At 29.2% G+C, this 22,873-nt stretch overlaps 1 protein-coding gene across 1 annotated transcript; it reads left to right on the forward strand.

The window, feature by feature from the left end:
- The first annotated feature begins 894 nt into the window (after positions 1-894).
- Positions 895-6,011, forward strand: LOC129975438 (uncharacterized). Its single transcript, XM_056088501.1, has 2 exons — positions 895-2,477; positions 5,425-6,011. Exons 1-2 carry the CDS (start codon positions 1,016-1,018, stop codon positions 6,009-6,011), a joined length of 2,049 nt encoding a protein of 682 aa, XP_055944476.1. The 5' UTR covers positions 895-1,015.
- The last annotated feature ends 16,862 nt before the right edge of the window (positions 6,012-22,873 follow it).

The following is a 22,873-nucleotide window of genomic DNA, read 5'->3' on the forward strand; positions in this document are numbered from 1 at the left end:
ATTCAACAAGAAATTAACCAAATACAATTATTTATATATCAAAATAATCTGCATGAAATAGCGAATGTTTTGTACTTCAATCAAATTTTTGTACTTGTTTCATCGTTGATGAAAAAATTGTTAAAAGAAAACTATATGTTTTTCTAACTTGAATGAGGTAGGCAACATGAAGACTAATATTAGGCATAATTTCCAACTAGAATTGTGTGTCAGTACAAATTAGAATTTAAGATATCATGTTTCAAAAATATGCTAATTAGCTCATTAAATATTATTTTAATTAATTAATAATTAGTGTAATATGTTTTTTTTCTCACTGAAATGAGTTTAAAGATATATTAATGACCTACTGTGAAAAACTGGATTTTTAAAGTTAAAATTTTAAAAAAATCTTCTAGTGTGTACGTACACCTTAAGTCATTAAAAAAATTTAAAACCATGTTCATGTTGATTAAGCCAAAAATATGTTGAAATGTGAAACTAAATTCCACCTTTTATTTAAAGAGAAACTACCTAATGTGCCCTATCTAGGTTCAGAAATGACTGAATCTGATTTTGGAAACCTATGAGTAAGTTATATGAATAAAGTCTTAACTTTCGTAAAAAGTGAACTAAAATGTTATTTTAATTCGAATTATTTAAAAAGATCCAAATTTCAATAAACTTTAACTAAGAAACACGAATAAAAATGTTATAAAAATGTCTAAATACACAGCCGAAGAAATCTATTCTGTCTGATTATTTTCTTTTATTCTATTTTCACTATCGTCTACTTCCTGAAAAGCAATCCAAATGCGACAGATAAAACTCTGACGTAACGACCTGACATTACATCGTTCGAAGGCAATATCTAAACAATTATAAGAGCGATATTCAGTATGCTGGCAGCAACAGTCGAAAGAGGAAGGATTGAATTATTGTGAAGAAACTATTCAGACGATTAAGATAATAACAATTGATTGAATCTTTCAAATTTTATATTTAGAAGAAAGAAATATTTCGACCGAAAGAAAAAATGAGGGAATTTATCTTTACGTGGAGTATTGAAAACATCAGTTACTCCTGGCACAATGCAGGGGAAATGATAGTCAGCCCGGCATTCATCGCAAGCCCATTGCAGGACACTTGTTGGGTTTTAAGTTTGTATCCCAGAGGAAACAGGAACAGTGATTATTTAAGTCTGTTTCTATACAGAGAAAAGGATAGTGGTCCCGAAAACATAGCAATTAATTATGAATTCTCGTGCATATCTGCTGACACATCGGTATTATGCACTTGTTTCGTTCCAGAATCGTATATGACATTTGTAAGAGGTAGAACTCATGGGTTTGGAGAGTCACATTTTATAAAGCGATGTGAACTGTTTGGTCGAAAAAAGAATTTGCAAAACGACATCCTGACTTTGCGCTGTAGAATGTGGAAAGATGAAGGAGATACTGATGAATTCAGTCACATTTTTGGACGTACTCGACTTATAACAGAGCGCATCGTGTCAACTGAACCTTTCTGTCCTGAGAAATCAACGGAAAAGATTTTTTACATTTATTCAAAACTCCAAAATAAAGCATTGTTCTCTGTAAGCATATCTTATTATGGTGATAGAGTAGATTTAACAATAAATCCAATTAATGAAGGGAAAGTGATGTCTTCTACTTGCAAAATAACTATTGGGGACCCAAAAACGGGCAGTACGCTATACGAACACAAATGCTGTTTCTTTAAATATCTGAATTCAGAAACGTGGCGATTGCCACTTTTTTACAAGGTACCACCAGAAGAAAATGGCAGTTCAGATGCAAATGAATTTGAATTTAAAACCGAGTTTATCTATTCAACAGGAGATGAGTATAAAACGATTGAGAAAAATTGTACACCAAGAATTCCAGAATTCCTTTCGAATTATCTAACAAGTTGTTACCCCGGTAGAAAAGAAACCGACTGCCCAAGTATCTGCAAGGAACTGTGGAATTTATACCTCGAAAAATCACTTTGTGATGTGGAACTGAAAACTGAAAAGAAATCTTTATTCGTCCATAAATTTGTACTGTGTGCCCGCTCCCCTGTGTTTTTAGCCATGTTGACAAGTGAGATGAAAGAAAACATAACGAAATACATTGAGATCGAGGATATTTCGGTTGAATCCTTGGAGAAATTTCTTATTTTTCTTTACACCGATGCTTTTGAGGACATCGAATGGGACACAGTCTTTGAGCTTTATTATGCAGCTGATAAATATCAAGTAGAACGGCTGAAACTTTTATGTAGTTCCTATTTAGTGGAGAATGTTGATTGTGACAGCGTTTGTGAATTGTTGACTTTAGCTGATAGACATCATGACTGTACATTGAAACGAAAAGTGGATGATTTTATATGGAAAAACGAAAGCGAAGTATTCAAATCCACATCGCGGAAAAAGTATGCTTCTGAGGATAAAGATATAGCTTTGAGTACAATGCTTTCGAAATATGAAGATAACGGTAATTTTTTTCAAAATTATATCTAAAACATTTTTATTAAATCTGAGAATTTTTTTTTTCATTATTAATCAAAAAAATATATTTCAGTTTTTTAAAATTTATTATTTGTAATTTTGATTATACTTTAATAACAATTAATGCTATTAAATGTAAGAATAATATTTTATTACTAATTATTATTATACTGCGCACAACGTATCCAAAAATCATATGATGAAACGTCTAATATATTTTTTTGGTGAAAGGCAGAATCGGCCACTTCTTGATGCGATTTTTAAAATGTCCTATGCTCTTGCTTCTCGTTTTTGGAGTTGCGACTCTCCAGAAAATATTACTCAAAAGCGAAGTTGATGATAAAAAAACCCATGACAAACAACTGGGTGCTTCTGTATTTGAATCTAGTTTTAAAATGAAGTATAACTGAAATTTGAATTGATTGTTGTTTTAACAATAAGTTTTTTTATCGTATCTTAGATATTGTCTTTTTTTAATTTCCTTAGACGCACTGCTTTCTTTTGCTTTGTGAGAGTATATAATATAAAATTCTTAAAATGGATTAATACAAACAATTTGTAATATTTTTTGTTGCTCTTAAAATAGACAGTAAGTATTATTCGAACATTAAGGTCTATTATTCTGGTAACTGTTGTTGGAACTTTCAGGCTGCTTTCAATCTGTAAAAATTAAAAAAATATATTTTAGCATCTTATACAAAATAGTATAAAAACTAATTCATTCTAATAAACGACATATTTCTTATTATCTGTTTCGATAAGAATAGCATTTTGATATATATATTTGCAGCTAATTTTTCTTAAATTCAAGCCATTGTTTTTACTAGATAATAATACAGAAAATAAAAATTTCCTATTATCTATTATGATGTCGTTTTACACCTTTGTCATTGGCAAAAACTGATGTTCATAATTTTTTTTTAAATTTTATTTACGATACAAATAATACCACTTTCAACAAATAGATAGGTTTTAACATCAGTATTAAAATACGATAGTCCTGCTGATAATAGAGTTATCTATTAGATAAAAAATTATTCATAGTGTAATCTTTAAGGAATATACGAAAAAGGCTAAAAAATTCAAAAATAAAGATCGAAATGATAGAAAATAGCAGTGATTTCGGATAGGCTAAAATAATATTTAATATTATTTTTAAGCTAAATAGGGCTAGAGATAGTAGTTATCTAATAGAGGAAAAATATTAATGCCTTTTAAAACACTAATAAACATTATATAAATAACTAGTTATAGGAAAATCTATAACTATTTAAAAAATATCATCGTTTGAAAATATGAATAACATAGGATCAAATTTTAATGCTAAATATTAGTGGTTATATTATCAAATTATGAATTAAGAAGATCAAAATTGCTTTTGTTTTTTGTTACAAGTCTTTGAATCTTACAATAAAGCAATTGTAAGTTTGTCAATAATTTAAATTCTAATATATTGAATTATAATTAATTAATTATTTTTTTGCTGTTAATCATGACTATAAAAAATATTTAATATTACAAATTACTCTAAATATGAAACTTTTAAAAAATGTGTAGGATGTCATGGATAATTCAAGTAAAACTTCTTTAAGAATAATTGATCAAAATTGATTATATCAAAAATATACTAGTCGCATCTATATCCCATTAAATTGGTGAGTATTTACGAAAAACGTATTTTATGACTTAAAAAATATTATATATATATATATCCATCTTGCTTTTCCATTCTTTAATATAATCTCAAATGATGAAAAATAATGAAATTTTCTATTAGCAAATTTCATATTTGTAATATATTTATCACAAATATTTCCCAATATTTTTCCCAAAACAAGACATCTTTTATATAAGTTTTTTTTTCCTACAAAAGACGCAATTTGGGTTATTTTCAGTGAATATTTTTTACATACACTTAGACAACTTCCATTAATACAAGTAAAAATTCATATTTCTTTTCTTTTATATTCATGTACGAAAATTTAAAATTTAGTAAATATTGCCTCATAATAATGAAGATTCAAGCATTAAGTTCCTTGCTAATCAATTTTATATAAAACCTTTTGCCCTAACCTCTATTGTCTCATAATGATGCAAGAGGAAATGCCATATTTATTACCTAAGTGAATACTCTAACACATTAGATTTCTGGTAGTAATCAATCTATAAATGATGTCTTCCAGTTCAAGAAATAATGGTTGTTGATTTGATAAAATTTGTAAACATATGTTGCACTAGAACTCAGATAATTTTAATAATAGACAATTAGTCAAAGTATTCTTATTTTTCAATTGCTACTATTAATTCTCACTCTCCCTATATATATGTATATAGTTCAAATTTTCAATCGTTAATAAAATACTTTTTATTCATCCACTCAAGTTTTAATAATTTTTTTTAACTTGTAGTGGATAACACTTGATGTTAATACAGTTTTTTTTAATATTAATTTGCCCAGTAATTTCTATTTGGTCGCCAAATCCACCGCCATGTCACCATATGATCGCCAAGTTCTGAGATTATTGATGCGACATCCGATCATAAATAATATAAGATATATATAAATAATATAAGAAATTATATTGGAATTCAATTAAAAGATTTCTTATATATTACTTGACGTAATTCTTCATTCATTAGGTAATTTCAAATATTTATTCGTTAATTAAATTTAATTAATTTTTAATACTTTAAATAGAGTCGCCAAATAGTCGCCAAGTCCAAGAAAATTGCAAGGAAATTCGCTTTTTTTTGCCGCTTAATATTGTAATTCTGTCATATGCATATACATATTTATATTAATTGTAATTATTTCATTAAAAGTAACTAAAATATTTTTTTTGTTGACCTAAGTAGGAATTGATTAAATTTTATTTTTTATATATATTACTTGTGAACTGCAATATCAATAATTTCTCCTGCGTTTATTTCAGAAAGTGACAGATCTGCCAAAACATTTGAGGAGATCTTATCCAACCATCCTGATGTACTGCATGATTTTGAATCCCTTTATAAAAGTCAAAGCACCAGCGATATTGTCATCAAGACGCCAAGTTCTTCATTCCCTGCCCACAAGACTGTCCTTTTTGCTAGTTCCTCTATTTTCAAGGATATGTTCACCAGGACATGTTTGAAAAGCAAATCAGCCGATTTCTTCGAGATTGAAGACTTGGAAGACAGCATAGTATCTCGAATGTTGCTTTTTCTGTACACAGATTCTTTAGAAGATATTGAGTGGGACATTGCAGTGAAGTTGTACCATGCAGCAGACATGTTCCAAATACAGCGATTGAAGTTTGGGTGTTCATGTTTCTTGCTGAAAAACCTCAGAGTATCCAGTGTTGTCGATCTTCTGATGTTGTCGCATGAAAAACGTGACGTGAAGTTCAAGGCAGCTGTGGAAGATTACATTTCATTATATGATGAAGAAGTTTTTGGGTCCGATGAATGGTCTGCTTTTTGTAAAAAGAATTCCAGCCTAGCACTTGAAATAATGCTTTCAAAATATAAAAGAATATGAATTTGTGTTCTATTAATTGTGTAAATTTAACATAGTATTCTTAATATTGATCCTTTTTTCAAGAAATTAATTTAATATTAGACAAAAATATTAAATATAAATTTTTTGTCCTCTATATGTTTCCTGGATAATTTAAATATATATATATATATATATATATATATATATATATATATATATATATATATATATATATATGTTGTAATGTTGTACTTTTTTCATGAGGAGTCTACTCGTCAAAAAAAGTTAACTGGTTAAATTCAGTATTTTATCTTGCGACTACAATGGTCGTACTGGTTCAAATGAATCGTTGGAAAAAACTATTCGCTTGGTAAATCCAATAAATATACTGCCATCACGTTACATATCTAGATTTCGTAATTTTTGTTCGGAAAATTATGCAAGATCTACAATTTTATGCATTGGTATTGGAATGAGACCTTTATTGTAGAGTATGCGAGGATCTATATTTCATAATTACTGTTCGTCGTAGAGTATGCGAGAAAAATGTCAGTCAGATCACTCCTGATGGTTTATTTTATTTATCGTCTGTCCATAAAATTTAAGTTCGTGCCAAATTACATGAATTCTGCAAATAACTAAGAAAGTTTTAGTATTAAGATTTTTATTAATTAATGGTGGCATTCAAAGTAATCAATTACTCAAGGTATTAAGGTTTTTATTGATGAATGATAGTTTTTTGTGCAAAAAACTACTTAGAATGCTAAGATTTTTTATTGATTGAAGGTGGCATACTAATAATTAAATGCACAAGGAATTAATGGTGGCATTCTAAGTAATCAATTACGCAAGGTATTAAGGTTTTTATTGATTAATGATAGCATTCTAAGTAGTTTATTGCACAAGAAATTAAGATTTTTATTGTTTAATGGTGACATTCAAAGTAATTCATTGTGCAAGGAACTAGTCCATGGGTGAATGCATTTTATAAGTGAATGCGAAATTCAAAAAGTGATCATTGATGGTAGATATCGAAATATTGTCCAAATGTTATTTGCCATATTTCTCTTAATCAATACTTCGATTTTTTAAATTTAAATGGACTAAACATTCTTTTGTGTTAAGTGATTACTGGTGGATAAATTGAAAGAAAAAGTAATATATATATATATATATATATATATATATATATATATATATATATATATATATATGTGTGTGTGTGTGTGTGTGTGTGTGTGTATTATGTGTATGTAAACTTATTTCAGCAGTTGCGTGACCGAAAACAAGAAACTTGAAATTTTCGATTTATTTCATTGCGGGATGCATTTTATGTGCAAGAAGCGATGATAAAACTGACGTCTGTTAACATCGCGAAACAAGTGCGAAAGAGACAGAAAACTTCCCTTCCATCATTTTACTATGAAATTTTGAAATTTCTTTGAGAAGTGTCGATTTAGGAAAGAGAAATTTAGGTATCTTTAAAAGAATGTTCCAAACATTAGGAATTTTTATCCCTTCACTTGGAGCTGAAAATGCCGAAGGCAGCAGTTATATAGAGCGCGTGTTTAATTAATTAAATAAAAAATGAAATAAGGAAATAAGAGGCTTGGTCTTATGATCTCAGGAAATAAGAGACCATTTTAGAATGAAGTTAAGGCGAAATTAAGATAAAATTTCAAAAGGAAATGATGAAGACTTAAATTAGGTATCGTTCACACACACACGCATATATATATATACTAGCCGCCTTTGGCGACCAGCCGGTTCGCCAATCTTAATGTTCGTTAAAATTTTAATAATTAAATATTTTATGCAATTCCAACTTTAATAGATTCTTCAGCAAAATATTTTAAAACTTCAAATTTTGATAGTCATATAATTCACTCATAATATTATAAAGGCCTTCAGTCATAACTTGATATGTATCTCTCTAATTTTCTGTTACCCCTCTGTAGAATTTATGCTTTAAATTAAAGTTTAAATGATTAATCTGCAATTAATATAATAATATTTTTTACTGAAACAAAGCATTTTTTTTAATAATATGATTACTGATAATAGAGTCACTGAGCGTTTAAACTTTATGGGCACTGAAGAATATCTTTCTTAATTTATGTAATATCTCAAGAATTTGTCAACAAAATTTTCGCAGATTCATCATGAACAGATCGATTAATGAACAATGTTTACTTTTAAATGCATCAAACACTAAGAAAATAAAATGAATCGTTTAAAATAATCGGTCTAAAACAGGTTTAAAAAAACTACTTAAAAAACGATGTACTTAAAACTATAAGCATATACAAAAAATATATAACTAACATAAATACAATTTAATTACAAAAGCATGAAACTAACCTAAAAATAATTTAAATCATTGAAAACAGGTTTAAAAAAAACTACTTAAAAAACGATGTACTTAAAACTATAAGCATATACAAAAAATATATAACTAACATAAATACAATTTACTTACAAAAGCATGTAACTCACCTAAAAATAATTTAAATCGTCTGTTGAAAGTGGTTGTCATGACAACAATCAGAACAATGCGCATGCGTGAATTTTCTTCGGAAACTTCTTTTCCCTTTCCAGCTGTGTTGCCATAGAAACCGGCGCACAGCTGTTTACACGTTTATGTTTATCTATTCAGATTTTATAATATCTAATCAGAGTAACGGTGAATATCAGTGTGTTCGTGTTCGTCAATAAATGTTAATTTTTTTAATAACATGATTAACGAAAACAGAGTCACTGAGCATTTAAACCTTATGGGAACTAAAAAATATCTTTCTTAATTTATGTAATATCTCAAGAATTTGTCGACCAACCGGTTCGCCAATCTTAATGCTCATTAAAATTTTTATATTTAAATATTTTATGCAATTCCTACTTTAATAGCTTCTTCATCAAAATTTTTTAAAACTTCAAATTTTGATAGTCATATAATTCACTCATAATATTATAAAGGCCTTCAGTCATAACGTAATATGTATCTCTCTAATTTTCTGTTAACACCCGTAAAATTTATGTTTTAAATTAAAGTGGAAAGAATTAATCTGCAATTAATATAATAATATTTTTTACTGAAACAAAGAATTTTTTTATAATCTGATTAATGAAAATAGAGTCATTCAGCGTTTAAACTTTATGGGCACTAAAGAATATCCTTTTCAATTTACGTATTATCTCAAGAATTTGTCAACAAAATTTTCTTAGATTCATCATGAGCAGATCGATTCATTAACAATGTTTACTTTTAAATGCATCAAACACTAAGAAAATGAAACGAATCGTTTAAAATAGACGGTTTAAAACAGGTTTTAAAAACTACTTAAAAAACGATGCACTTAAAACTATAAGCATATACAAAAAATATATAACTAACATAAATACATTTGAATTACAAAAACATGCAACGAACCTAAAAAAAATTTAAATCCAGTCCGCATCGGTTGATAATAATTCGTCAACACAATGCGGAATTCAGAACACAAAGCGCATGCGTGAATTTTCAACGCCAGTTACGTAACGCAAATACGTGATTTTTTTTCTACGCCAGTTGGGGTAACGCTATGCGGATTAGAAATTTTTAATTTCCTTTATTCTGTTTTATTTTTATTCAAAAGTTCTTCAGAATGAATCTGAAGGATCGATTAATTAACAATGTTTAATTTTAAATGCATCAAACATTAAGAAAATAAACAGAATCGTGTGAAATAATCCGCCGAAAAATGTTAACCCTAGCCTCATTACTGTTGGGAGAAAAAATAACTGAAGCCTTTCTCGTTTGGCGCTGGGGATAATGGAAGATTTTTTTGGCGGAAAAGTTGGCGGTGGGGAAAATGGAAGATTTTTTTGGCGAGAAAGTTAGTTTTTAATTAATAATTAAAATTCTAATTAAAATTTCAAAAAAGGGACCCCAGGTGCACATTCCCGACCTCTAAGGTATACATGTACCAAATTTGATAGCTGTATGTCAAATGACCTGGCCTGTAGAGCGCCAACACACACACACACACACACACACACACATTGAGCTTTATTATAAGTACTAGCCGCCTTTGGCGACCAGCCGGTTCGCCAATCTTAATGTTCGTTAAAATTTTAATAATTAAATATTTTAGGCAATTCCAACTTTAATAGATTCTTCAGCAAAATATTTTAAAACTTCAAATTTTGATTGTCATATAATTCACTCATAATATTATAAAAGCTTTTAGTCATAACGTGATATGTTTCTCTCTAATTTTATGTTACCCCTCGTAGAATGTATGCTTTAAATTAAAGTGTAAATGATTAATCTGCAATTAATATAATAATATTTTTTACTGAAACAAAGCATTTTTTTTAATAATATGGTTACTGATAATAGAGTCACTGAGCGTTTAAACTTTATGGGCACTAAAGAATATCTTTTTTAATTTATGTAATATCTCAAGAATTTGTCAACAAAATTTTCTCAGATTCATCATGAACGGATCGATTCATTAACAATGTTTAATTTTAAATGCATCAAACACTAAGAAAATAAAATGAATCGTTTAAAATAATCGGTCGAAAACAGATTTAAAAAAACTACTTAAAAAAAGATGTACTTAAAACTATAAGCATATACAATATATATATATAACTAACATAAATACAATTTAATTAAAAAAAAGCATGCAACTAACTTAAAAATAATTTAAATCATTGAAAACAGGTTTAAAAAAACTACTTAAAAAACGATGTACTTAAAACTATAAGCATATACAAAAAATATATAACTAACATAAATACAATTTACTTACAAAAGCATGCAACTAACCTAAAAATAATTTAAATCATCCGTTCATAACGGTTGCCATGGCAACAATCAGAACACAGTGCGCATGCGTGAATTTTCTTCGCCAGTTACGTTAACGCAAATGCGTGAATTTTTCTACGCCAGTTGGGGTAACGCTATGCAGATTATACATTTTTAATTTCCTTTATTCTGTGTTATTTTAATTCAAAAGTACTTCAGAATGAATCTGAAACATGGATTAATTAACAATGTTTAATTTTAAATGCATAAAACATTAAGAAAATAGACAAAATCGTTTGAAATAATCCGCCGAAAAATATTAACCCTAGCCTCATTACTGTTGGGAGAAAATAAAACGGAAGCCTTAGTCATTTGGCGGATGGAGAAAATGGAAGATTTTTTTGGCGGAAAAGTTGGCGGTGGGGAAAATCGAAGATTATTTTGGCGGGAAAGTTAGTTTTTAATTAATAATTAAAATTCTAATTAAAAATTCGAAAAAAGGAACCCCAGGTGCACATTCCCGACCTCCAAGGTATACATGTACCAAATTTGGTAGCTGTAGGTCAAACGGTCTGACCTGTAGAGCGCCAACACACACACACACACACACACACATTGAGCTTTATTATAAGTATAGATATATATATATAATTCATTTGCTGCTTTTTATGCATTTTATGCAAGTTAAATTACTTGAAATTTTGACTGTGTTTTTTTATATTTGAAATTTTTACTGACATTTCAATCTTTATGTGAATTTTTTAAATCTGGAAGTGTTAAATAATTATATCTTTGATATTATATGCATGAATAAATTAGCAATGATTATTTACTTTCTTTTAATCAGATTTTTTCATAATTTGGCACATTGAGCTCCACAATGCATTTAGTATTTATTTTGATACAAATGGAGCTTAATTTTATCACTCGAAATTTATATTTGTTAGATAAATTTATACTGCTCAAAAAAGAACAAAATAAAGAAGAAAATAAAATTAAAGATAACCAAGTCATTATTAATTATAATTAATGTAAATTCCAATAATATTAATTAACTGCAAAGAAATGACTTTCATTAAAAATTATTATTTAGCGAATATTCATGGAATGTTTGAAGAAAAAATTTCATTTAAATGAAATGAAAATACAGTGTATTTTTCGCTCTCTGTGTATTGGTATATCGGGAATATCCCTCACTGTAGACGTTCCTCTACTTTGAAAATAGTCTGATTGATATATCTATTGACGTTTAAAACTATTTTCTACATTAAAAAATATAATTCAAATCTAAAATTAAGTGATTTTTTTAGATCTTCAATAAAAGAATTTTCCTTCAAGAAATTTCTACATTTCGAAAAATGGCTCTGTTTCTGAGACATTTATTTTATGCTTCTACAAATTTTGCATTATTTCATTACATAAAACTAATATTCAACAACCTAAAGATTTCTTTTAATTTCTAGTACGAAATTGCGTTCAGTTTTATTAATATGAGAATGTAAATAAGATATATTACAAGGTGCGTCAGAAAAACCCGGACAAACACATTTTAATATAACTTGATTAAAAATAAATAAATTAACAAAATATAACAAATAATAAAAAGAGTAGACTTATAGTGATAAATAAATTTATTTGGTTTCAACCTTGCTGGCTTTTGCAGTGATGGAGTGGCGCAAACGCTTATTGAAATTTTCAGCAATGGGCCGCAAGTCTTCTTCCTTTAATCTATCCCATTCCCGCAGAAGCCATTGCTTTAGAGAGTCCAAACTTTTATGTCGTTTACTGCAAACCCTAGACTACAAAATGGACCATACATTTTGATCATGGGATTGAGATTCGATGAGTATTTTGCCCATTCTCCAGATGATATCACGTCCAGAAAATGTTGATTCCACCACTCTTCTGTCTTTTTAGCCTTGTGAGCTGATGCAGAGTCTTCTTGAAACTCTCTTAACATTGCCGAAGTGCGTTTTGGCCAACGGATACATAACAGCTTCTAGAATGTCCCACTGGTGCACTTTTTGGCACATTATTGACCCTCACATCCACAAAAACCAGAGATGTTTTGCAGCTTTCGCAAATTCCGTTCCAGAACATGACCGACTTTGGGTTTTTGCGATGTTCAACAATTGCTGAAGTCCTTGGATCGTTTATAGACCATATCCTGTAGCTCTAGGTGTTGCGAGCTTTTAGACGGTAAAGAGCTTCTCATTAGTGAAAAGGAATCTCTTTTAGTGATGACATGCGTTCCGTTTCAAAAGTATTCGGTGTCTTTAGAGCTGCACGAATTTGTTTTCTTCAGTGAGAAGCTGAACTTTCTGGACTTTGTAAGACTTCAGTCCAAGCTCTGTTTTTGCATTCGTTGCACTGATCGATCCCTTATTTGCAGTTCACGAGCGATTTTTCTCATGGAAACCTTCGAATTTCATTGAACTCGCTTTTTGGATAACCTTACGGCTACTGAAAGAATTCACCATACGTTTTAGTTCATTTCCTGGACATTGACCATCATTGCCAAGCTCTTTGAAACGATAGATTGCATCAGACACTGTTTTCTGAGGCACATTACGCAAACGAACGACTTCATACTGTTTTTTTTTAACTTTCAAATAGCACATTTTTTGCTTGGCATTGTAAAAACGCCAAAAATCAATACATAAACTAAAAGATACATTATAAAATAAGTTATAATTGAAGTTGCAGACAAAAAGGACTGAACAAAAATTAAAAAGAAATTAATTAATTTCAATTCTGTGATGTAATAACTTTCCGAGTCTTTTCGCCGCATCCTGTATTTACAAATGACAAGTGGGTTTCAGTGTCAGTACTTTATTTTCCATTTCAACTTTTATTTAATTTCACTCATTTCATGTTTGAAACTAAAAAGAATTCTAATCCATATTTTATTTGGTTCCTCATGCACTTGAGTTTAGAGAGACTTTCGGATTCCCGATGACCCAGCAATATTGTAATATTTTCGGAACATCAATATCAGGTTATCGAATTATTTTAATTCAATGTTAATTTAATATCTGGTGTACTATCTAATAAATTTGAGAAGATGATGAAAACAAGATTCTACTGTTTGGTGTGGTTTCACTGCATCCATTATTGTATGCCCTTTTTTCATTGAAAAGCCCTGTAAAAAAGCAGAATGGAAGACATGTTCAGTTAATGGAACAAGTTACTTGGAAATGTTACAGAAGGAAGTGATACCGTCCTTATTGGAACACGATGTCCTTGACACAGTGACATTCAGGCAAGACGGGGCACCTCCTCACATCGACACCGAAGTGAAGGCATTTTTGAGAAGAACTCTTACTGAAGAACGGATAATCAGCCGTCACTTTACACATGAAGGGCCCCCACGCTCACCAGATTTAAAACCCCTTGATTTTTGGCTATGGGGTTACCTTAAGTCTCAGGTGTACCGCCATAGGCCAACTTCGTTAGTGCAGCTAAAGGAAGCCATTCGCCACGAAATCTCATGCATTCATCCGGATATGCTGTATGATGCAGTTACCAGTGTTGTCTCCCGCTTCCAACCTGTTATTTGTGGTGATGGTGGACACATAGAACAAGTACTGTAGTACTGGTGTGATACACATGTAAATAAAAGTATTTTTCTCGTAGAATTGTGTGTTTTGCTTGTGTTTAGCGCCCTCTATCTACAAATTTTTGAACTATTTCTTTTTTTTTGTATGAAAAAAAAATCCCCCTTCATGAGAATAACAGTTTCGCAAACCGCATTAAAATATACTCATTCCTTCAATTTTTATGAATTTTTAAAGTATTTACAAATTTATGGGACACCCGGTGTATATATATATATATAATATATACTGGGTTGGCAACTAAGTAATTGCGGATTTCACTCACAGATGGCTTCAGTTGAATTTTTAGGTTTGCAGACGTAGTACAAATGTAAAACACATTTTGTTATTTGATCGTTGGCAATTCAGCTGTCAATCAGTAAAAAAAGTTTTTTGATCGGTTGCGTAGTTTTCGTTTGGCGTTCGTTGGAAAATGGAAAATCAAAAGGAACATTTTCGTCATATTTTGCTTTTTTATTTCCGCAAAGGGAAAATCGCATCGCAAGCTCATAAAAAGTTATGTGCTGTGTATGGTAACGAAGCCTTAAAAGAACGGCAGTGTCAAAATTGGTTTGCCAAATTTCGTTCTGGTGATTTTTTACTCAAAGATGAAAAACGCTCTGGTCGTCCAGTTGAAGTTGATGACAACCTAATCAAAGCAATAATTGATTCGGATCGTCACAGTACAACACGTGAGATTGCAGAGAAGCTTCATGTATCACATACATGCATTGAAAATCACTTAAAACAACTTGGCTATGCTCAAAAACTCGATACATGGGTTCCTCACGAACTGAAAGAAACGCATTTAACGCAACGCATTAACAACTGCGATTTGCTAAAGAAACGTAATGAAAATGATCCATTTTTAAAACGACTGATAACTGGAGAGGAAAAATGGGTTGTTTACAACAATATCAAGCGGAAAAGATCGTGGAGCAGGCCAGGTGAACCAACTCAAACAACATCAAAAACTGATATTCATCAAAAGAAGGTTTTGTTATCAGTTTGGTGGGATTACCAAGGAATTGTCTACTTTGAACTCTTACCACCCAACCGAACGATCATTTCTGATGTCTACATTGAACAACTTACGAAATTAAACAATGCAGTTGAAGAAAAGCGGCCCGAATTGACAAATCGAAAAGGTGTTGTATTCCATCATGACAATGCAAGGCCACACACATCTTTGGTCACTCGGCAAAAATTATTGGAGCTTGGTTGGGATGTTTTGCCACATCCACCATATAGTCCTGACCTTGCACCATCTGATTACTTTTTGTTTCGATCTTTACAAAACTCCTTGAATGGTAAAAATTTCAATAATGATGATGATGTCAAATCGTACCTTATTCAGTTTTTTGCTAATAAAAACCAGAAGTTTTATGAACGTGGGATTATGATGCTGCCTGAATGATGGCAAAAGGTCATTGATCAAAATGGGCAATACATTACAGAATAAAGTTATTTAGTTCCATGAAAAAATTGTCTTTGATTTTCTAAAAAAAATCCGCAATTACTTAGTTGCCAACCCAATAATATGCGTATAACGCTTTGCCCATGTTATCTTGCGAACAGGATTAGAGTAATTTTGTTTGGATTCTAATTGGTTTGGAATATGTTGTTAGAATTGTTAAAATCTCTTACGAGTTAGTTGATGGTCCATCTAGCTCAAAGGAGGTGAAAATGGTGGGCAGAAATTTTCATTTCTCTATAGCTTTCTTAATATTGAAAGAAAAATAAATACAGCCAAATTAGCGCCTTATTAAAACGATCAACTTTTGTATTTAAAGTTTTTCTATACCTGCAATATCTTAAAATTTAGAGACTAAAAATTTAGTTACAAGCTCTAATTTTAATTGCTTCTAACATCAACAATTTATATTTCCAGATAATAAATTAGATGAAAACCCTTTTGTAAGACGTAACTTAGATGCAAAGACATAAAAATCTTTGCCGTACAGCTTGCCGACTTGAATTTTTTTATTATTATTTGTAACAGGGTTACTTTAATGGAAATTAAACTATTTTGATAATTTTGAAATAAATCAGAGGATCTTGAAAACTCATTAAGATTTCGAAAATATTCATTTCAGTGCTTATTGTCTGTATTTAAATAACATATCATCACACGTTAAGGAATCATTTCATCTTTTTCTTATGTAGAAATGAATCAGTTTTTCAATTCTGTTTAAAAGCAATAATAATTGAAACAGAAAATTGGTTCTAAACATTGAAAATGAAAATCAGCCGACAAGTCTTTTCCTAGATAAAACCTGTAAATGCTTTCCTGAATTATTGATGAACTCCAGATTCCTGATAGACATGAAGTTCTTAAACCAAGTCTCTACATACTATTCGAGTGAAGTACTTTTGGAACTTTACTTTCACCTTCCTAATTTCACTTTCACATGGGAGTGTGTGATTCCACAAGAAAAAACAACACCATTCGAAGCGTTTCGAATACACAGCTTATGTTCAACGTGAGCTACAGTAGTCTCAGAATGTGACGTCATTTAACTGCACCCCCCCCCCCCCATTCTTCAAGTTCCTTTCTTCCACAAATTTATTGAGGTCCCCTATCTCGAGGGGAGGAGGACTTTTAACTCCCAGGTGAGAAGTTAAAAGCTTTTTCAACTTTTAACCGTGCCTCTTTTTCTCTTTCTTTTGACAATCAATGCACCCCCCCCCTCTAAAAAAAATTCACTTGGCGCAGAGAACGGAAAAAAAAAAAAAAAAAAAAAAAAATCGAACACATATAACGTTTTCTGTGAGAGCCGTAATCGGCTATGGCCTTTTACAATAGCAGGGGCGAGGACTTTAGTAACAGGGAAAGGTAGCACCCGAGGGAACGTTAAATTGAGGCTATAATGACATCAGGAAGTCGAGATTGCTGGAGGTTACAGTGAAGAAGGGGATGGAAGAGAGCGAAAGGGTCCAGAGTGCTTGTGGTTGTTTTTTGGAAAGTTTTTCGTGTTACTCAATTCTATTTGAGGAACAAAACATTCTACTGTAAATTTAAAATCTTTTGACACTGCACGCGAGTTTTATTGCGCTGTTAAAAGCGGTATTTAATTTCCATTGAAGAATGTATCATTTTCTTGGTATACTAGCAAACGAATATATATATATATATATATATATATATATATATATATATATATATTCATAATATGTTATTTAACTAAATAGAAATATATCGTATAATAAAACGAGTCAGGAATTATTCAAATTTGTAGCTGTATTGATTCAAAGATAAATTTTATTAGTATATATTAGGTGCTTGCACGTATTTTAATCATTTTTTAACTTCAAAAAGGCACTTATTGAGAAAAATTGGTACAATATAAATCAATCAAAATATTTCCATCATTTTCTACAACTATTTCCCTTTTTCCTCCAATGACTCTTGCAACTGATTGTCTTCAAAATTTTTTGGTCCTCCTGGCCGTTCTTTGTCATAGACATTGAAATTACGACTCTTTAATCGTTGAAACCAAAACCGACAATTGGGATATGAGGGAGCAGCGTTACCATAAGCTTCTAAAAGTGATTAATGGGCTTCGATAGCAGCTTTCTTCAAATCAAACAAAAAAAGCAATGAATGTCGAAATGTAATTTGTACGCTCCAAACTCAATAATACTAAATGACTCAATAACAACTCAGTGATACTAAATGGAAAACTTTCAAAATGATAACAATAAAGTAATAGTAAATTGGTAAAACCTAAAACCATTGTCTTTAATATAGATGCTTCGCATGTTTACCAATAGATGTCGCTGATTAAAATACATGCAAACACCTAATAATATCATCATTATGATGGCATTTTGAGAGATATTGTTTCGATTTCTGTAAATTTAATGAATTTTGTGTTTTTGCAGTCATTTCTGACCCCCTGGCATATAGTTTTAATGAGATATTTCACATTTAAAACCTTGATAAGAAAACAAAACAAAATGTACATATTAATATTTTTAATACATTTTGAATAGACTCCAATTGAATTGAAGGAATTAGAAGTTTTCCTAAATTAATTACTCCCCCCCCGAAAAGTATTCCTTACTCGTTGTACTGAAAGATAATTAGACTAAAATGAGTAATATTTCGCCATTAGTTCATAACAGATTGCATAAAATTAATTTTTTCATGATTTTAAAATAAAAAAAATTTATTTTCAGTGTTATTAATTTCATTTTTATTCGATCCTTTCTCTAACTTTCAATCACTTTTTAAAAATTAAATTAAACATTATTTGTAACAATGCTCTATTCTTATTATCTTAATATAACAATAATTAGATTCTGTTAAATTGTAAAAGCAGCAATTTCAGGATAAAAATCAAATTATGTTTAATAAACTAAACTTAGATTAAGTATATTTTTTACAAATGTTTACATTATTAGCAAAATACCATTACAAACATAAAAGTTTGTATTTTATAGTTCGAAAGCTTTTAAAATGCTGCCATTCCTGTTTCCTCCTAAACTCATAATGATTGATTTGCTTTTAGAAATCGTCTGCTTCCTCGAATTCCTGTGACTCATACTACGGTCACCGGTCCTTACGCATGCTTTTGTGAAATGACGAAGTTCTCTTTTTCGGTATTTTCACTTTCGCTTTTATTTCGTAGTATTCATATTTTTTAATATGCATACACGTTTATTTATCATTTAAATATCGCATTTCCAAAATTGTTGCAATTTCTTTTATCATTTCGCAAAATTTTGTTTCTTATCTTAGAACTTTTAAAGTTTATCGCTCTTAGTTGCCGTAATATATATGTATACTTTTTTATTGTTTTTTTGCATGACCTCATTCAATGATATTTCATTTATTACACAATTATGACAGCTTTTATTTGTAATGTTATATATATTTTATCTAACGTGCTTGCTTAAATTAATGCTTAATTAATTAAATTAATTTGAGAATGTATCGAAAAATGTTGCTTTCTATTTGTATTTTCATACAATAGATTTTTGATGACTTTTTTAAATTTCGTAGTATCTATAATTTTGGCATTTTTTTTTCTATTGATTATACCGCCACATCCTCAGAATTTAAATTTCAAATATTGAAATGTGAATAAATGATTAAATATTAAATCAACTTTGAATGTCAAGTCATCTAAAACAGAAAGATTTGAAAAGCAGATACCAAAGGTTGAACGAAACTAAAAATATTTTCGAAAAAATATGTAATCCATTATAAAAGTATAATTTTTATATCCTTATTGTCCATAGATTGTTTGTGACATCTTGCTCAATGAAAATTAATTTCTAGCGCGTGAACTGAGTCAGGCTGTAAGTACCATTCCGATGACTTTTATTTTTTAATTGTGAATATTACACTACAGGAAAAATGCTTCAAGTTTCAATTTTTAAAATTTTTGTTCTATAACTGTAGCTGTGAGAGTTGATCTTTTCCAACTCAGTCTTGAGCGAATGCTTAAAGTATCTCACAATGTTAAAAACATGAATTTGGATGAAAATTCACAATTTTATTTTTTGCAATTTAAAAAAATGGGTACGTTTCTATTTCCACTGTTATTTTTATTTTGCCTCTATGTCAATTAAAGGCCAAGTTATACAAAACTATTGATATGTAAATGATGTTTATTTATGAATATTTAAAAACTTTAAATGCATTTTCTGAAGAATGAGTTTTTCCATAATTCTATTGTACGAATACCGACATATCTCAAAAAATATTTAAGATAACTTAATGAAACTTATATTTAGTGCTCGTTATGTTATGCAGAATGTAATGAAGTATCGATTTAATGATGGATGCTCTAAAAGTGGATTTATGATTGTTTAATGTAAAGACTGTTGAAAAACGTTTCGAAATTTCATAGATAATTTTACATATTATACACAAAAATTTATTTTTGAATATAATTTTTAGATAATATTAGTTACATTCTAAAATATGTTACACATGTAATGTTACTAAGAAAAATGGAACACTGTTACAATTTTTTTGTCTAGAACATTCCTAGTTTTTGTAAATAAATGCTAAAATTTATATTCAAAATATGCTTTATTTTCAAAAGATACTTATACATTTAAATAATTTCACTTTTATTCATCATTTTATTTTCGTATTAATAAAAAATCATCATATAAACATTAAAATAATTTTTTAAAAAACCCTTCGAACCTAGTCGGTTACCTTAATGACAACGAAATAAAATGGCACGTTAGTTCATTTTCAATGATAATACATAATCCTTTTTTTACACTTTCGTTACAATTCAAGTTTTTGTTTTCGCTTCTGGGATGAAGCTATTTATTTAAAACAAGCATCGAAGAGTTTATATTTTTATTTCTTTTCCTCGTCTCTTTTATGAGTTTTTTAACATGTTTTTTTAATAATACCTAACATAGACATTAATGTGATGAGAAACTTAAATTTAAAGAAAAAACTATGAAAGCTTTGACTGGCAATTTGAAATAAAGAAATAGCTAGGAGCCTTTCGTAAAATACCTTTTTTTTTCTAAATAATAAAGTTGCGGAAAATATTTTTAACTGAAATGGGAATTAGACGATATTTTTTTTATATATTTTCAGAAAAAAATAAATGATAGCTAAAAAAAAACAATTTATTTAATATTTCAAAATGATGGGTACAATGTAAGGATAGAATTTTTGAAAGGGCATTAAAAGGATAATCAGAAAAGTAGAACTTTTTTTTGCTAACTTAATGGTTTGTTATGCGGGTTATTAACTCAGTGAAGTCTAAAATGTGGAGCTTCGTCAAAATCTCGAGTTCGATTTTTTCACGTTTACTGTTCTTTCTCTATACTACCTATACGAGAAAGTTAAAAAGTATTAAACTGAATTTATTCATATTTTGTAGCTTAGAATTCACTTTCATGTAAAGGGATAAAAAAAGGTTTGTCTTCCTATCTTATAGAGGAAAGCAGCAGAAGAAAAAACGTCTTTTGTGGTAGGCGTAATATGTTTTGACTTTTTACAATGAAAGAGATCTTCAGTTACGGTTACAGGTAGCACCCGAGGGAACAGTAAATCGAGGTTGTAATGACATCAGGAAGCGAAGATTACTAGTGGTTGCAGTGAAGAAAAGAATGAAGGCTGTAAGGATTAAGCTTTTGTATTTTGGAACGATTTTCGTAATGAAAGCTTCATTTGTAAATTACAAATCATCGAATATTATATACAGAGCCAATTGGACTAAATAACGTGGTCAAAAGCATTAGCATTTATTTCAATAAAATTTAATATGTACTGAAGAACACATGGTTTTTCAAGTTGAATTTTATAAAAAAGCTGTTCTTTTGTTTCATTGTGTTTCATGTGGATTTTTACAAATAGTATTGTTTAATAGTAATGACATTATATTTTGTTATACAATACCATTTTTAGTGGGAAAAAATTGATATACTGTCTGAAAATTTGTGTTTTGACAGACATTGAAATTATTGATAAAAGCTCGGCGCGGATAAAGGAGATAAAATACTATTTTCTAGTGACAAAATGAATATTAATGGAATTATTTTTCATAAATCTTATGAAATGCTGCATAACGTAGAAATTAAACACAAAAAGTATTTGAATAAAGTTCCTTACCGTTACTGTCAAAATATTTTTACCGAATTTGATATTTTTACCAAAATTATGAAACTATTTTTTGGCATTAAACTATTATTTGACATTTTGACGAAGTTGGTGTTTTAAGTAAATATTTACAAAGATATATTTTATAGATTATGTTTAAATGTGTTTTATAGATAATTTATTTTTTAAAGGAAGAACAAATCATTACTAATCGTCCAAATTTGATGTCGAGTTTTTTTTTTTTTTTCGTTTACGTTGATTTCACTCTATATATTCTGTGTCCGCGAAAATAAATAAGGCAAATTATCTGATCTAAAATAAATATTCGATTATTGGTTACCTCTTTAAACAATTCATTTAATTAGATGAGCAAAATTTGTATATCAAAAACAAAACTGGTATTTTTATTATCTGTTAAATATGTATATTATCAATCATATTTTTTACACTCTTATTCATATGCTTTCTTCGATATTTGTTTATACTTTTATATGAGATTAAATAAAAGATTCAGTTTGTTGACTATCACTTCTGCTTAGATTAATTGTTACTTACAACTTAGCAAATGGCAAGGAAAGAATAAAAAAAATTCATATGACGATGTGCATTTTCCACTTTATAATTAACAAATGTCTCGTATTGTTTTCGAAAAAAATTTAAATTAAATTTTCAAACGTTTCAAAATATAACAATTAAAATACGAATTTAAACAAATTCATATTTTAATTTTTAAAAACATTAGTAGTAGTGGAAGTATTTACTAAAGTTTTCATTTATTATTATAATTCAATTATCTGCTTTATTTTATAAAAATTTCATTATATTTATGAAGAAATAATCTTGCTGAAAATTAGTCATATTATTTTTTCTTTAAGAATATATAATGTGCAATCCAAATTCTTTCAACATTTTATAGACAATTTCTTAA

The sequence above is a fragment of the Argiope bruennichi genome, chromosome 7, assembly GCF_947563725.1.
Source record: "Argiope bruennichi chromosome 7, qqArgBrue1.1, whole genome shotgun sequence".
NCBI lineage: Eukaryota > Metazoa > Arthropoda > Arachnida > Araneae > Araneidae > Argiope > Argiope bruennichi.

Coding starts and splice junctions, on each gene's coding strand:
- LOC129975438 (XM_056088501.1), top strand. CDS start 1,016: ATGAGGGAATTTATCTTTACGTGGAGTATTGAAAACATCAGTTACTCC. Junction 2,478..5,424: donor TTCGAAATATGAAGATAACG/GTAATTTTTTTC, acceptor CGTTTATTTCAG/AAAGTGACAGATCTGCCAAA.